Source organism: Lagenorhynchus albirostris, chromosome 15 (genome assembly GCF_949774975.1).
Source record: "Lagenorhynchus albirostris chromosome 15, mLagAlb1.1, whole genome shotgun sequence".
In the NCBI taxonomy this organism is placed as follows: domain Eukaryota; kingdom Metazoa; phylum Chordata; class Mammalia; order Artiodactyla; family Delphinidae; genus Lagenorhynchus; species Lagenorhynchus albirostris.
This window is the reverse complement of record NC_083109.1, coordinates 51,504,669-51,522,699: the sequence shown is the minus strand read 5'-3', so window position 1 is coordinate 51,522,699 and position 18,031 is coordinate 51,504,669. Positions and strand designations below refer to the sequence as shown.

General features: G+C 48.5%; 1 protein-coding gene across 5 annotated transcripts in view; it reads right to left on the bottom strand.

The window, feature by feature from the left end:
* Positions 1-18,031, bottom strand: part of PDPK1 (3-phosphoinositide dependent protein kinase 1) — a 71,345-nt gene that overhangs the window by 35,416 nt on the left and 17,898 nt on the right. For 3 of the 5 annotated variants that reach the window (XR_009535202.1, XM_060122813.1, XM_060122816.1), the window contains exons 2-4: positions 8,454-8,720; positions 5,404-5,446; positions 5,002-5,139 (exon numbers count right to left, since the gene is read on the bottom strand). Coding sequence is in view for 4 of the 5 variants with exons in the window: in XM_060122813.1 (XP_059978796.1) it covers positions 5,002-5,139; positions 5,404-5,446; positions 8,454-8,720 (448 nt within the window). In the remaining variant the exon portion in view is untranslated. Of the gene's footprint in view, positions 1-98; positions 584-5,001; positions 5,140-5,246; positions 5,380-5,403; positions 5,447-8,453; positions 8,721-18,031 lie in introns of those variants that run through there. The other 2 variants (XM_060122814.1, XM_060122815.1) reach the window with 2 other exon arrangements.

Here is an 18,031-nt window from a genome sequence, read left to right as displayed (position 1 = left end):
AAACATTGGATAGTTAAGGAAGAGAGCAAAAATCTTTCTTTTAAACTGACCTTAACAGCCCAGTAGCAATTTTTTAAATTAATTAAAACTGAAGGTACCTGTGGCCTGAGACAGCTGCCCCTCTTCCAGCCAGACCCAACCGCAACCGCTGGGTCTGCAGGGAATCCCTGGCTCCAGGACAGGGTCCCAGCGTGAGTTTTTCACCAACAACAAAAGCACATGCCTCTCAGGCCAACTGCCCCTTCTGGACCCCCCATCCCCAGAAGACACCTGTGGGCTCAGTGAAGGGAAGCCGCTAGAGATGGCGGTCAGGGCCTGTGGCCCCAACGCCATCAGCACACAGCCTCCAACCTGCACCAACCGCACATGCCGTGCTCAGTCCATTCACGTAAAGATTCCTCAAATGAATGCTCCTTCCCAAGTATAAAGTGACAAGTTTTGTAAGAGAAATGCCATTAATAGATAAACTCAATCTATTTATTGGGCCCCCACTGGGGAGAGACTCGAGGAAAACAGTCATCTTTCCCTCAGACACCACTGCAGTGTGATTTGTTTTACTTCTGTTCTCCCTTTTTCTAAGAGGAGAAACTATAAATGGATCCCATATAACTGCTTCCTCCTGGAAGCACCGAACATCCACACCTCTTGATGGAAATCTACAGGTACTCTGCCACTCCCTGGCAGAGTGGCACCCAAGTCCTCACCCGCCCTGAGCATCAGCTCCGAGGGGGTAAGGGGTGACCTGTGCTCAAGGTGTCCCATCTGGCTTCTGTTTGCCAAGGCACTTGCCATCTCCCACCAAAGAAGATGCCTGAAGCTGCGGCCCAGGAGGGAAGAGACCACCAACCGAAGCTGCTCAAACCTGCCTGTGATCGAGCCCCACATGTGGCCTCCCAAGCCCTTCCAATTAGAACAACGTTTAACAGGAAGCTGAAGCCCAAAACCAACCTTACTTCTAGGGAATGCAAAGGGTCTCGGCCAGGGCCCCTTCCCTCCTCTCCTTGCTTTGATCCCTCCTCGGGGAAGGCTGGTATCCGTGGCCTCCTCACCAGCAGCCTGCAGACTCTGGCCCACCCAACCCCAAGCAGGGGCCCCGCCTGGATCTGGACCTGGACCAGCCGCAGAGCCTCCCCACTCAGGAGCACAGTCTCCCAGAAACCAGCAGCCCATGTGAGAGGCTCGGCCATGGCCACAGGGCCTCTTCTGGCTTCACAGGTTTTGCCCCTTATCTGACCACTCCCTGAGTTCCTGTTTCCGGTGTAAGGGACACTTCTAGTTCTCTGCTCGGCTGTGGCGCTAAGTGACCGACAGGTTTTGAACATGACATGTTGTAGATCATGGCTCCAAGCCCGTGTTCTCTCTGACCACACATGTTCCTCATTGCCCAGAAACACTCTTTCAGACCTCATTGCTCCATTTCACACCCTAGAACATTTCTACCTCCCTCAGTACAGCTAAGGCCCCAGGTCAGTGAGGGGAGGCTGCTCTCTCACAGGGAGCGAGTCAATTCCTGGGACGATGAGCACAGATCAGGCCTGTGGCAGAGCCTGAGAGCCAGCTGAGCCCAATGCCTGCGCTTTGCAGAGGAACCCAGCCCAGAGAGGTTAAGCAACTGACTCAAGGTCACAAAGCCAAGGAGGGACAGGACTGGAGCCCAGCTTCCTGAGGTCTAGTGTGCTGTTCCTGTCCCAAGCTTCAAGAGACGACACACAAGGACAGGCAGGTGGGAGGTGGAGGAAGAACGCAGGTTAGCAGAGCAACAGTCTCTGAAACCCCTCAGCCTTCATCCCTGCTGGAGGGAAAGGCACCCTGGCTGGCTGGCTGTGGTGCCCAGCCCTGCATTGCACCTAAGGAGGGAGGGAGGGCTTCTCTGAGCTCAGCCCTCTCTGGGGAGCAGGAGTTGAGTCTGGTCAAACTGAACCTCCAGAGGGCAAAGAGGCTGACAGTGCCCAGGAGGTCCCTCACGGATCTATCTGCCTGTTTTCAGGCTGCTGCAGGGGTGTCACCAGCTCTGCCTCACCTGTCCTGAGAGTGTGCTTAGCCCTGTAGTCGCTGGAGGAGCTGCTCCCCTCTCTCCCCAATGTGTAAATTACAGCTAAAAGGAGGATAGTGTGCACACTGGGGCTTTTATTCAGGCAGAGTGCTTCCTTTTCTTTATCTTTCAACACACTGTATATTACAAAGGATTTCCAGTGGAGCAGAAGTCCCCAGGTCTCGCTCCTGTCAGAGGTAAGTGAGCCCCTGCAATCTCCACAGGCTTTCAAATTTGTCTTAAAATGTCAAAAGCAACAGACACCACTGGATAGAGACCTAGAGTCCCCTCCACCTGCATTACTCTGGCCAATCCCGTCTGAAATCAGACAGTGAGCTGGCTCATCTAGCCTCTGAGTGCCTGATCCTACTGAACATGACCTTGGGAGAAGATGAAGTCAAGTGTGTGCGACCTGCCGGAGCCTCCCAACCAACACGACTTATTCTCCCCAGGCCCCGTAGGAAGCCCAGGCCTGGGACTCCAGGAATTCTGGCAGCCAGAGAGCCCCACAGGCTCAAAGAGAAGCACCATCACGTGGGTGCCATGGAGCACAAGAAGCAAGAGGTCTAGGTGGCCTCAGAGGTGAGATACAGAACAGATCGGTCACTGATGGCTGCTGCATGAGCAGTGACAGCAGACGGGGACATGGGGCGATGCTGAAGCCAGGTGGAGAGGCAAACACTTTAAAAGACCTAAAACAAACCAACAAGGAACCCCCCTCCCTGCCCCACATGCTCTTGGCTACTAGACCACTTTACTGCTCCCCTTTACGGTGAAACCACTGGGAAAAACCTGCTTTGTTTGCCTTTCCTTGCCTCTCTCTCTTGATTGAGCCCTCAGCCCCACCCCCAGACTGCCACTCTCAACAACACTTTGCATGGGAAGCAATCCACAGGTCAGGCCAGGGCCCAGCTACTTGACCACTTGGCACTATCTGGCAGGGCAGCCAGCACCCTCCACCAGAAACCATCTGGTCCATTGCCCCTGGGACTCTGTTCTCTCCACTCATTGGAACTCTTCCCTGCTGGGCACCCTCCGGCCCACCGACACCCCAGCCCACCCCCCACCAATCTGCACACCAACCTGACTTCTCAGGCTCTGCAGGCAGCCACCCAGTAGCCCACTCAGGCCTCAAGTAGCAAGGATCAACGGATGCATCAATTACAGGACCACTGTGCACCCAGCTCTGAGGCCCCACCCCCAGGAGCCAGCTTGACTTACAAGAGCCTTCCCTGCAGCAGCAGCCCGAGTGAGAGCAAATGGCTACCCTGCTCCAGACCCTCCTCCTGGACTCTGTGCCACACTTAGAAGAAAATCCAAAATTCTTGCCGGGACTCCGAGGCCCAAGGAGCTGACCCCTGCCCAGCCTTTTTGTACCCCCCACACATACGCACACCTGCCCCTGCTCTGCCCAGGCCTCGGGCTGACGTCGTCTCCTCAGACCACCAAGTTAAAACAGCTGATCCAACTCTCCACCGACCAACTCCTACCTGGCCCTACTACTCTTGTTTCCTCAGTGTCTATCACACAGCCATTAATCACCTGTGTATATCTAACTCCTGCACAGAAATGCAAGCCCCATGAGGGCAGAGCCTTCACCTCATGTACCAGCATGTTCCCATCACCTGGAACTCAACCAGGACTTCTCAATAAACAAAAGGAAACATTCAGCTGACAGTTGAAGGAGCCAGAAAATGGTGTTAAAGGGGAAACAGGATCGAGCAAAGTTTTAACCCAGAAGAATATGTGTGGAGAGAGGAGAGAGGGGAAGGGAAGGGGGTTAAGATCAGGCCCCCACCCCCAGGTGGGATGGGGAAGCCAAGCTTTGCAGGTGGTGGGGTGAGGGGAAGGGGCTCTGGAGACCTAAGGGCAGGAGGAAAAGAACAGATGCACAGACTGAGGTTTACACTTGAACAAACTCTCAACTCCATTTGGCAGTTCGACCTCCCTCGTCGAGAAGAAGCCAAGAGCAGCTGCTGGGATTGAAGACAGAGTCTCTGGGCAAACGGGGGCTGAGGGAGTCCCGGTTTGGAAGAACAACTGCAGGAGAGGGGCTGGGGAGTGAGGAGACCTGGCGGGCCTGGCTCTATGATGAATGGCCCAGAGACAAGCTGACGACACAGATATGGCCCACCCTGACTGCCACGGTGCCCTGTCTCCTTGAACCCTGAGCAAAGAAGAAAGAAAAAAGTGCTTCAGGGATTACAGGAGAAGTCAGGGAACGTGAGATGCCCTGAAATAAAACAAAGAATCAGCAGGGTGTGACGTCCCTGCAGGAGAAGCAGCTGGAGAAGCAGTGTGCACAGCCCTGGAGAGCCAGGCACTGGATGATCAGAGACATCCATAGGGGTGGGAGAGGGGGAGGCTGGAGGGCCCTGGGGAGGGGTTGTCTCTGGGAGGACAAGTCCTGGATACGGGAAGAAAGGGTTGGGCTCCTGTGGGTCACTCCCTAGACTTTCTACCTGGCAGCTGAGCCTGAGAAAGATGTTCCTTCCAACCAAACCCCACAACCCAGGGCCAAAGAGGGCAGAAAGGTGCCCACCTCCCGGGAGCCCCGGATGCCCAAGATCCTTCTTCCTCTCTCTCACTTCCCTGCTTTGAGCACTGGATTCGACACCTGACAGATACTCCAAGGATGCTGATTAAAAAGGAATGAGGGCATGCTTTTAAATAAACGTCTAGCAAGAACAGCATTAAAATAATGATCCTTTAGATATGAAGCTTACCAACAGAAAACCTCAAAAATGACTGTGATGATCTCCCTTGAAGTAATGTTCTACTTCAGTGAATGTCAGCAATCCCAGGGGGTCCCAAAGCAAAGTGATGTGAATTCGTCTGTATTTAGAATAAGCTACCCTTTTCCCTTCCAGGGAAGGGGCTACTTGTGAAAACAAAAACGGGGTCATGGTTCCAAAACGATAAGGGGTCACTGGCGTGATATCAGAAGGCTTTGACTGTTCAAAGGATACAGAGCTTTTCATCATCCTGAAATGTGAAGTAAAGTTTAACAAAGAAGGGGTGATCCAGCCGCGACATCACGTCTCTCTCTCTGGTTACATACGGGACTTTGTTCTCTTTGATAATGTGACGTTTCTCTAGAATTTTAACTTAAGAGAGAAGCAAGTTACTACAATTGGAAATGGTAAGAAAACACTAAAGACACAACTCATAAAGTAACAGATAAAAATTAAAGTTTTTCACAAAACGCACCCACCAGATTTGTGATCTCTAAGACCAACAGTGTCCTGTCCCCTGAAATCAGCACAGAAACCTCCAGGGGCTGGGCAGCCAGGTGGCCGCGTACCCAGAGGTGCGCTGTTCCTGCATCCTAGACACTGGAGCATCCTAGCTCGCTGGAGTTAGTTACTTACTAGCATATTCCCTTGAGGTTGCCAGTTCTCGGGCCAGGACAACCTGGTTTGGGAAGAAAAGGGGGAAAAAGAAGAGAAAAAAACACCCAATGTAACCAGGGCACTGAGTCTCACAAGTCACCCTGCAACCAACCACACAGGCTACCCCGCCCCCACCACGAAATTACATTTTAAATATTTTTGGTCCTGTGCTAACAAACATAGCTGAGTGTCAATGACTAAGTTAATGTGTTCTAATAGTTAAAGGAAACACATGTATCTCTCAAATGTTTCCAGAAAGTTCCTCATCAGATGCCAATAGTCCCCCCTCATGCAGTGAAATATATATTCAGGAACACCTTATGACCAGCATAACCCTCACACAAACAGTAGGAAGAAGCAGCATATAATAATATCTCCACAAGGTGGGTACTGGGAATTTCTTCAAAAACTAACTCTATGGATAGGTTCCCAGTACATGTTCATTGCAAAAGGCCACCCTGAATTTGGGCTTTTACAAATAATAGTTGCATTTCACTTGATGCCACTCTCAGATGCTGTAAATCCCATCCCTGCTACTGAGGGCACAGGAACCACGGCCGGCAGAGAGCACCTCCCTCCAGCATGCAGTCACACACACACCTGCCCCCCGCCCCCCATGCCCTCTCCACAGCACAGCCCGGTCTTACACTCTACTTCGGGGACAGAGCACCAGTGGGGCCTCACACACATTGAAAAGAACTTTCTACACGAACACACCCTGGGCACAACCTGAGTAACAACTTCCAAATGCCTGATGAGCCCAGTCTGGCAGTGAGCTGGGGTGGTCCCCACCACCGCCAGCTGGTGCAAATTCCTCTCCTGAGACACCTACAGGGAACAGCCGAGGACCAGAGAGCAGATGAAAACCTGCTGACTCCCGGGAAATACCGGAGCCTCCGGGAAGACCTCTGGAGGCCCCTGGTTGTAAGTTATATTCCGTTAGGGAATTCTTCACCAAGTTCATCAGAAGTGACCCTGGAAAAGCACTGTATGTAGCCCTGCGGTTTTTAAGAACAAGGTCGGATTATATGTGTTCAAATGGAAAGATCTTAAAGATCTCTGTGGAGAAAGGAACCTGTGTGGATTGTTCTCAGGCGCTGGTGAGTCAAGGAGAGTGGGCTAGGGAAGGGCTGGCATTCTCTAGGTTATGTACTGATGTAATGCTAAATTTCTTCACGGCAGCATGTACTAGCTACGTAAGTAGGAAAAAGGAAGAAAAACACTGAGTGCTAATATTTAATGGAATCCTATCTGAAGGAGATATTTATGTCATCTTTCTGTTGTGTGAACTCTGCATGTTCTATGCAGTTTCCTTATGTCCCTCCACATGGCCCGGGCCAACTGCAGGGGCAGTAGACATCAGGATCACCCTCAGGTTGCCGGCGGCAGTGGACCAGGCTTCCCCCTCTCCAGCGCAGGCTCCATCACGTGAAGGTCCTATCTGGGGATCCAGCCTGGGAGCTGCCTCCCCTGGAAACCTCATTTTAGGTTGTCTCTATTTCAGGAATGGTGAGAAGGAACTGAGGGTAGCACATATAATTTGAGACCCAAGGCTGCAGGATTCCAAACAGTACCAGAAAGGAGGCTCCAGGCTCACGGCACTTTCCTGGGCACCAACCTGGCACAGGGATGACAAGAATCTCAGCTGGGGCTTTTCTACATCAGGAATCTGTCACCCAGAACAGATGGCACCTACTTTTTTACCCATGGTGGAAACCCAGGAACACAGGGGAATTTCATAAATACATCCTCATTTTCCAGTCAATATAAATGTCCAATGAAGTACAGCTGAGAAAAGGAGAGAGAACGCTTCTTCTTTTACTGGACTCATGTAAGTAACTGTAAAGAACACCCAAGATTCTTTTCAAAATAGTTTTTTCTTTCTGCAAGGACCTGTGAGTACCAGACCTACTGGGGATTATGCTCAAAGTTAAAGGTTTTTATCATGAGGGCCCAATTCTTTCATTAACTTAAAATCTGCCAATAAAAAAATCTAAATAAAAAATGTAAAAGGAGCAAAAGTTAACACTTAAAACGATGTTGGGAACATGGGTGAGCCCCAGTATGTCATGTTCTTTGTATTTTGAATTATTTCATAAATGGAAAAAAAGAAAAGGAAAACAAATTTCACACGAGGTTTCTTCCCAAAGGCCAGGCAAGCAAGTCTCATTATTCAGGACCTGCTGGCCTGAGGAGCTGTAGCTCATGCTGGGCCCAGCTCAGAGACCACAGCGGCAAGGATCTGTCTCTTCTGAAGGCACGGCCAGGGGACAGGGGCTCTGGCCTTCCCGAGCCTGCAGCAAGCCTCTGGCCCGGCCACAGCCACATGAGGCCTCCAACTCAGCAAAGGGCAGCTCTGAACCTTCATATCTTTGCTTTAAGAGGAAAAATACCACGAGATAGGTAAAACTCTCTCAGGTAACAAAAAGAATTACCCTGAGTGTGACTTGACAGTGCTGTGATAGTAATTCTGTCCATGAAACTGAGGACACAAAAATCTGGAAGCTAGCAGATCTTGGGCTGCAACTCTAGCAAATGTCAATGGTGTACTGTTTTATATTTTAAAAATAACAGAGAAATAACAAAGGTCATTAAATGTTTCCCCAAAACTACGAAGAGATACACCAACACTAATGTTTAATCTAAGGAACAGGAAAGCTTCTCAGGGTCTTGCTAACAGGACACAATGATATGAAATGTAACTTAGAATACAATCTAACTGCATTTTTTGAGAAAATTAAAAATAAGATCATGAAATGCCTTTTAAAGCTTTCCCCTACAAAATCATGAGCTAGATATTTAAACCACATGATCTGCCTGGTGGTAGCCAGCCCCAAGTCACCTTCACAACAGGAGAGGAATCCCCAAGGGCCTGAGACCCTCCTCTGGGGTAGAACACCATTGTAGTGTCTTAGTCCCCCAGCTCCAAGTCCCAAAAAAGGCCAGTACAAAAAAAAAAAAAAAAAAAAAAGGCCAGTACTCCCAAGGAAAACACCCTCATTCAACAAACAGCAGCAGTCTGTACTCACTGTTGAAAAAGAGCCTTCACCAAGAATTTTCCCAAATTTAAAGTCTTCTGGCCGTTTCTTCCGAGGCTGTGGTGGCGGCTGTGTGGCGTGTTGCAGCGAGTTGGCGCTTGGCCGGGATTCGGCCGTGGTGCTGTCCATGGTGGGGCCCTGCCTGCTACCACAGCTGGGAACGCCAGGGGCCGTGCTGGACTCAGTCTGGGTCCTCACCATTGATGGGGACGGGCAGGAACATAATACCACGCTGGACTGAATAGGAACGGTGTCATACTGGTGGACACAGGAAAAAAGAGGTAAGATTCAAAGTGGTTCACCCTTCCTAAATGTATGAACTAAAGTGTTGACATCGTTGAAACACCACCAAGCACAGGGCAGACCATCTGATGTTCTGCCATGCAGTTCGGGCCACTGCCCTCCTCTCCCAAGTCCCTTCCCCACTCAAATTCCACCCTGCCCTGTCCTGCGTGCCCACAGACCCCAGCACCCAGAACCTACCTGCCCTCACCCTCTCCCTCAGTTCTGTGTAAGTCTCCAACACCTCCCCCACCCCCACCCAGCCATGGCCAGCTGGCCTTCCCATCACACTGCCTGGCCTAAACATCATCTGTGGCCCTGTCCACAGAGAAAGCTGGTCCAACCCTGTGACCACGTTGTCTCCCATCCCAGAACCCTTCCCCTGCTCACCCACTCACATTTGATATAAGGCTAGACACACAGAAGGCACTCAGGGTTTGAACAGACTAGCTTAAGACTGTATCCCGGACTTCCCTGGGGGCGCAGTGGTTAAGAATCTGCCTGCCAATGCAGGGGACACGGGTTCGATCCCTGGTCCGAGAAGATCCCATATGCCACAGAGCAACTAAGCCCGTGCGCCACAACTACTGAGCCTGTGCTCTAGAGCCTGTGAGCAGCAACTACTGAGCAGGCGAGCCACAACTACGGAAGCCCACGCGCCTAGAGCCCATGCTCCACAACAAGAAAAGCCACTGCAATGACAAGCCCGCGTACCGCAACAAAGAGCAGCCCCGGCTCACCGCAACTATAGAAAGCCTACACGTGGCAACGAAGACCCAAAGCAGAAATAAACAAACAAACAAATAAATAAATAACTATACCCCACAACTAAATAGAATTTTAACCTAGCAGTCCTGGAACACAGAAGTATAACTTAATGGAAAGAAGAGCCCAAGAATTGCCAACTACATGTAAAAGTTATAGTTAACAAGAAATAAGCTGTTCAAACTGGGCCCGTGAGCCACAATCACTGAGCCTGCGCGTCTGGAGCCTGTGCTCCGCAACAAGAGAGGCCGCGATAGTGAGAGGCCCGCACACGGCGATGAAGAGTGGCCCCCGCTTGCCACAACTAGAGAAAGCCCTCGCACAGAAACGAAGACCCAACACAGCCATAAATTAATTAATTAATTAATTAAAAAAAAGAAATAAGCTGCTCAAAAAAAAGACAGTAGTGGAATAACTGCTTAACAATTTGAAAAATAACTGATTTAGAGCCCAACTGCTCACTACACACCAAACTTACCTCTAAACAAATTAAAGAATTATATGTTTTTTAGTTATTTAAACAAATTCAAAAACCTAACAAGTTTTTAAAATTTTTCAATGCAATCGCTATTAAAAGAAGCTGGCTTCCTTGCAGAAATCGACAAGATGATCCTAAACTTCATATGGAAATTCAAGGAACCCAGAATAGCCAAACAATCTCAAAAAAGAACACTGGAGGACTCACGCTACCTAATTTCCAAATTCATTACAAAGCTATAATAAGACAGTGCAGGTCTTCCCTGGTGGCACAGTGGTTAAGAATACGCCTGCCAATGCTGGGTACACGGGTTCAAGCCCTGGTCCGGGAAGATCCCACATGCCACAGAGCAACTAAGCTCGTGCACCACAACTACTGAGCCTGCATGCCACAACTACTGAAGCCCACGTGCCTAGAGCCTGTGCTCCGCAACAAGAGAAGCCACCGCAATGAGAAGTCCGCACACAGCAACAAAGGGTAGCCCCTGCTTGCCACAACTAGAGAAAGGCTGTGCAGCAATGAAGACCCAACGCAGCCATAAATAGATAGATAGATAGATAGATAGATAGATAGATAGAAAGAAAACAATGAGGTATTGGCATAAGGATACACACGTGGGTGACTGGAACAGAGTCCAGGAATAAACCCGTATGTCTACGGCCAATCGATTTTTGACAAGAGTGCCAAGACCCTTCAATGGGAAAGAACAGTCTTTTCAACAAATGATGCTGGGACAACTGGATATCTACATGCAGAAGAATGAAGTTGGATGCCTTTCCCACGACAAAATTTAACTCAAATGGATCAAAGATCTACATGTAAGAAATAAAACTAGAAAACTCTCAGAAGAAAATATAGGAGTAAATCTTTATGAACTTGGCAATGGTTTCTTAGATATGAAACCAAAAGCACAGGAACAAAAGAAAAAAACAGGTCAAAGGAACTTCATCAAAATTTTAAAACTTTTGCGCTTCAAAGGCACCACCAACAAAGTGAAAGGACAACCCAATTATGGGAGAAAATATTTTCAAATCATATATATGATAAAGGAATTGAAGGAATTGTATTCAGACTATATAAAGAACTCTTACAACTAAATTAAAAAAAAACCACACAGTTAAAAAATAGGCAACAAATCTGAATAAACATTTCTCCAAAAAAGACATACAAATGGCCAATAAGTACATGAAAAGATGCTCTACATCATTAGTTACTATGGAAATGCAAATCAAAGCCACAATGGGACTCCATTTCACACATACCAGAATGGCTAGAATCAAAAAGATAATAATAACAAGTGCTGATGGAGACAAAGAGAAATTGGAACCATCGTATTCGTGGCAGGAATGTCAAATGGTGCAACCACGTTGAAAAACATTACAACAGTTCCTCAAAAGGAAACAGGTATCACATAACCCTGCAATTCCACTCCTAGAAATGAAAACATAGGTCCACACAAATCTTGCACAAGCATGTTCATAACAGCATTATACATAACTAAAAGGTGGAAACAACGCAAATGACCATCAACGGATAAATGGATAAACAAAATGTAATCTAGCTATAAAATTGAATATTCAGCCATAAAAAGGAAATACTGATATATTCTAAAAAACAGATGAACACGCAAAACATTATGCTATGTGAAAAAGGCCAGACACAAAAGCCCCATACTGTATGATTCCATTTATCTGAAATGTCCAGAATAGGCAAATCTATAGAGTAAGAAAAATTAGTGGTTGTCAGAGGCTGGAGGGGAGAATGGGGAATGACTGCTAATGGGTTTGTTTTTGGAATGATGAGGATGTCCTGGAATTGGATGGGGATATACAACCTCATGAATATACTAAAAGCCACTGAAATACACTTTAAATGGGTGAATTGTATGGTATATGAATTATATCTCAATAAACTGTTATAAAAATAGCTATATCATATATGACTACATTAATTTATATATAAGATCTCATTCAAATCTGTAAATCCTAAAGACTTTTTCTAACGACGAAACACGCAAAGGATTAGGCACCAAAAAAACTCAAGTAACTAGATGGAGAGATATACCGTGTTCTTGGATTGGAAGAATCAACATTGTGAAAATGACTATACTACCCAAAGCAATCTACAGATTCAATGCAATCCTTATCAAACTACCAATGGCATTTTTCACAGAACTAGAACAAAAAATTTCACAATCTGTATGGAAACACAAAAGACGCCAAATAGCCAAAGCAATCTTGAGAAAGAAAAACGGAGTTGGAGGAATCAGGCTCCCTGACTTCAGACTATACTGCAAAGCTACAGTAATCAAGACAGCATGGTACTGGCACAAAAACAGAAATATAGATCAATGGAACAGGATAGAAAGCCCAGAGATAAACTCACGCACATGTGGTCACCTTATCTTTGATAAAGGAGGCACGAATATACAACGGAGAAAAGACAGCCTCTTCAATAAGTGGTGCTGGGAAAACTGGACAGCTACATGTAAAAGAATGAAATTAGAACACTCCCTAACACCATACACAAAAATAAACTCAAAATGGATTAAAGACCTAAATGTAAGGCCAGACACTATCAAACTCTTAGAGGAAAACATAGGCAGAACACTCTATGACATAAATCACAGCAAGATCCTTTTTGACCCACCTCCTAGAGAAATGGAAATAAAAATAAACAAATGGGACCTAACGAAACTTAAAAGCTTGTGCACAGGGCTTCCCTGGTGGTGCAATGGTTGAGAGTCCGCCTACCGATGCAGGGGACACGGGTTCGTGCCCCATCTGGGAAGATACCACATGCCGCGGAGCGGCTGGGCCCGTGAGCCATGGCCGCTGAGCCTGTGCGTCTGGAGCCTGTGCTCCGCAACGGGAGAGGCCACAACAGAGAGAGGCCTGCGTACCGCAAAATTAATTAATTAATTAATTAATTAATTAAAATAGCTAAGGGACTGTGGCCATACAAAGCTCTGTTTCTTATACTGCGTATATGTTTGTTCATAAAGGATAAAAATTTTCTCTCTCCATTAAAATAGGGAAGGGAGACTTCAGAGAACTATGAAGAAGCCTGTAGAAAGTGCACCAAGAACAGGCAAGACAGGGGAGCACACAGTAACCAATGGTTTGCAGAGGGTGACAGCTCAACCACAAGAGAAAAGTTAGAGACAGAGAAGCTCATTTTAAGATAACAAGTAAAAAACAAATCTAGACAGAACATCCTGTGACCCAAACATGATGAGCACGGAGGTGGAGAAGTGAGGCAGCAGGTGGCAAGAACAGGCAGGAGTCTGGGCAGTCCCCAAAAGACCATATAAACCTCGGCTCCACAAGGCAGGCCAGCCCCGGGAAGGCCAGCTCAGGCAGGGTCACCCCAGAAGACACACCACATGCCAGCTCCCAACCAAGGAGCCACCACCAACTCTGGAGCTGCACCACAGCTGGGAGAGGGCAAGCTTCCTTTACTTATTTGTATGTCAAGATCATTATCACTTCAGGTAAGGTATACAAATATGAAGGAATTAACCCAAGACATAGCATCAGTGAAATACTAGGAGAATATGACTAATTGGCTTTGTAAAAAATATCTAAGAGAATCTGACTTTTTTTTTTTTTTTTGCGGTACGCGGGCCTCTCACTGTTGTGGCCTCTCCCGTTGTGGAGCACAGGCTCCGGACGCGCAGGCTCAGCGGCCATGGCTCACGGGCCCAGCCGCTCTGCAGCATGTGGGATCTTCCCGGACCGGGGCACGAACTCGTGTTCCCTGCATCGGCAGGTGGACTCTCAACCACTGCACCACCAGGGAAGCCCGAGAATCTGGCTTTTTAAATGTGGCACACAGCACAAACGTGACCAGCAGTACAGGCTCTCTAGCTGGAATGGGAGTCCAAGACACACCATTTAGTTATGGCAAACTGCTGTTTTCTTGAACGCTCTATGGGTCGCAGTAAGTCAAGTGTGCCTTATGCATTTCCTAAACACTCTATCTCATGAGAGGTACCAAGGGCTGGACCAAGCTCTGTGGTCAGTCAGTACCTTAATGATTTGTCCCTATAAACAACGCATACAATCTTAACAGAAGTGTAATCAAATTCAATAACTTCCTTGGAGATTAGCTGGAACTTTCTGTCCTCGAAGGCAGTGGTAAGTGGGGAAGAGGTCACAGTCACCAGGCTGAAGCCCATCAAGAACCAAGATAGGCCTGGACTGTCCTCACCAGCCAGGCCAGCTGCACGATGACCGAGAGCTGTGCCCAGGGAGCACCAAGAACCTCACAGGGCTCCCAGACACAGCTCTGGGCCTGTGTCTGTAAGCACTCCCTGGGCCTGCAGGGTCATTCCGAGTGCAGACCCTCAGGCCCGGGACTGAGGAGCAGCAGGACTGTGTGACCCAAAGGGACACACGCCGAGAGAGGGGAAGCAGAAAGAGCCAGCACTTCACACAGCACCGTCCCAGGCACTACAGCACTGCTTCCAACAGGCCTGGTCACGGGCCCACCGGGGGCCATCGCTGCCCAACGAGATAGGGGAGGGGAGAGCACCGCCTGTCTCTGTCATGCCCCACCCCCACCGCACCTGTCCCACCACGTGTGGGCCTGTTTACCGACCTCATCTAAGTTCACCTGTGCGCCCAGCCTCCTGCCAAGTGAGGCTCAAGAAGACAACCGGAGATGCACAGAACAGTGGCAAATGTTGCTTTTAATTCAAAACTGACAAGTGAACTACTGAATAAAATCTCAAACATGAAGTTTTTAAATAGCAAAACGTGATGAGTTGACTCATGGACCTGGAAAAATGTAATTTTACATAGACATGCTTCTGGACCCAATGACAATTCTAGCAAAGGCGCCAACGTATGTGTCACATGAAGGTTTCTGGCACAGGCGAGGGACAACCCACTGCTTCTTCACGGAGGGCAGAAGCTCAACTCTGGGAGGGGAGGTGCTGGAAGTGACAGCCAAGAGCAGCAAGGATGAGGAGGCAGGGCCTGCAGGCAGCAGGCATCCACAGCCACGGAAAGCAAGACCTGGCGTGACAAACACCATCAAACTGGCTACTCCAGGGACAGATGACCCTGATGTCAAACACCCTGGGAAGGCCCAGCACAGTGAAGAATGCTTATCCTGGCTTCAGGAATACTTACCGAGGAAAGGGTCTTCAGCTCCAACTTCCATAATGATAACTGAACACCCGTCCAGCCCACGGAGAGTGGTCTCCAAAGACAGTGAAAGGTAAGTCTAATGAAACACTCGTTGACAAGTACATGTTTCTGAGAGCTTTCTTTCCTTTTCATCAAAGTAGTTTCTATGGTTATTTAAAGAAAAAAAAAAAAAAAAAAGGTCTCCAGAACAGGTCCTCAAAGGAGAGCACTGTCCCTTAGAAAATACAGGTTTGCTCCTGACCTCAGCTGGGCCGACCCCACACACAGGTACCAACCAGGCGGCAGCCCTCAACTCGCAACTCTGCCCATTTCTGGTAGACATGCAGAAATCAACCACGAGGTGCGCTGAAAATCAACATGCTGTCTCAACAGAGCTGGACCTGCCTCCAGACCTATGACACCGAGCAGCATCTGGCTGGGCAATGACAAGGTAGGAGGTAGAAAATCGTGCTGGATAAAACCTGCTCACGTCCTCCCTGACACCCGTCCATGATAAGCGCCACGGAAGATGCCCAGGCTACCTGTATACTTCCCAGAACCTGTCACACGGTAAAGGTTGGAGCACAGGATTTTCCCACCTGTAAACATTAATGCACCTGATGCCAACTCTTACTTTTACAAGATGCCTGGCAAGTTCATCCAGCCCAAAAGCACAACTTCAATGAGAGGTATGAAGGCGGCTGATAAGCCTCTCTTTAAGGGATACATGCCACCTTATAAATTAACATAACCTAGTTAAGTTTATGTTAAACATAACAGTATAAATTAACATAAACTAGTAAGCCGTCTTTCTCTGTCATTGGTAGCTGGCTGAAACTGTCAGCATGCTCTGGACAGGTGCAGAATGTTCTGGAGCCTAAGCTAAACCACGCCCGCTTCAGTTTGGTGGGCACTGAAGTAAAAGGCTTGACTACAGTCAGAGGAGAGAAACAGAGTGTGTGCTCTGGAGACGCTGGCAGGTGGAAACATGACCCTGGGGCCAGGCTGAGAGGGGGCAGGAAGAGGATGTTGTATGTCTACACACGTACACCTGCCGGCCTCACCCCCAGAGCACAACCACCATCCCCCTCCACCTCAAATGCCCAGGACTCCGCCACTGCCCCCAGGAACCTCTCCGCCCCTTCATCCCCCCACACACAGCAGGCATATTTTGCTGTTTGCCACAGCTTATAGTGCATCCCGCAGCGCAGTGCACACAGTCCCAGGAGGGTCAAGGAGAGCGCCAAGACCTTTAACTCACTAGCGCAGACAGCTCTGGAGTGACTAGATGTGGAGTGACTTCTGTTAAGTACACCCTATTCTCCAAAGCCATGCTTTTCTGTTATGTCATAAAAATACATGCACTCATTTTGCTCATCAGTGTTTCTCAAAAAAGGTAAATTAACCACATTTTTAACCCAGTTACTCAACAAACATGGCCACTGTGCTAGCGAAGGTCCAGGGACTTCGCTGTAAGGCAGGCATGGTCCCTACCCCTAGAAAGCTACATCCCAACACAGTGACAGACCCAATATCATTTACAGAACTAGCAGATTAAAGCTGTGAGGGCAGCCATGGCAGAAGTGGATGAGTGCTGTGAGGCCGGAGCGTAGGTTGGGGAGGGGCTGGCAGAGGGTGCTGGGGGGGTGGGGGGGGGAGCGGTCAGAGGGCTGCAGCAGGTCCAGGGGAGGGTGACAGCGGCTTAGATGTGCTGCAGTGGCAGGAAGGGGAATACTCACATACAAAATATGAAATATAATAATTGCTAATCATGCATCACACATTTCAAAATTTCACTTTCCCCTAATGTTTCAGATTCAAAATTCAGATTCAGCAGCCTTTATGAGTCAGAAGGAAAAACCAGTCATTCTGAAAGCAACATCCAAGTGAAGTGTAGAATGAACTCCGGATTTTTGAAATGGCAATAACAGATGATGTAATACAGACAGACATACACACATATCTGCTTTTCCACCACATGCTTTATGAGAAACGGCAGGGCCACCACCAGCACTTCATAGCAGCTTCAGTGATTTAAGGTAAATGCAGTAGTACCCTCAAGACCACGCTGTTTTATCCACTTCATCAACAAATATTCACTGAGCACCTACTATGTGCCATGCACTGTTCTAGGCACTGAAGATACAGCAAAAAACAAAACTGAGCCCATGCCCTCAAGAAGCCCACATTCTAGTAGGAGCAGACAGACTCCCCCCAAAAAACAAAAGCCAGGTAAAATCCACAGTGTGTCAAATGGTGATAAATAACTGTGAGAAAAATACAGCAGGGAAGGAAGATGGGAGTGGTACAAATTTAAATAATCAGAGAAACCCTTACTAGGAAGGTGACATCTGAACAAAGACCCAAGGAGGTGGGGAAAGCCTTCCCAGGAGAGGACTGGGCAATGAGAAGGCCCAAAGGCAGGAGCAGCTCTAGACTCACAACAGTCCAGCTTGGCCCTCTGGACGGGCCACCTCCAGACAAAACCTCTGGATGCCAGGCAGGACCTCAGGGTCCCTGAAACACTCCTCCTGGGGTCACTTCTGGGCACCTCAAACCACAAGGGTGGAAGCCTGAGCAATGGGACTTGCCATAAGAGTCCTGGTGCCTCCTGAACCAGAGTCTGATGCCAGCCTAACCCTGGCTGTACTGTCCCTCATCAGACCTGGGCTGAAGATGCTGAACACCAGACCACTGCCGCTCTGGAAGCGCCACAGCAGCATCTGCTCTGCTCCAGCTTTATGGGCATGATGACACAGGGACTTGTCATGGCAGCCTTTCTCCTTCATGGAATTCCGCAATTTCCTTCCTGCCTCGGCCATAGCACGCCAGCCAAGTACCTCAGTGCAGGACCAGCTCTCATGGCCCCTCACTGATGGAGAGATGTTCATAGTGACAACTCAGTGCTC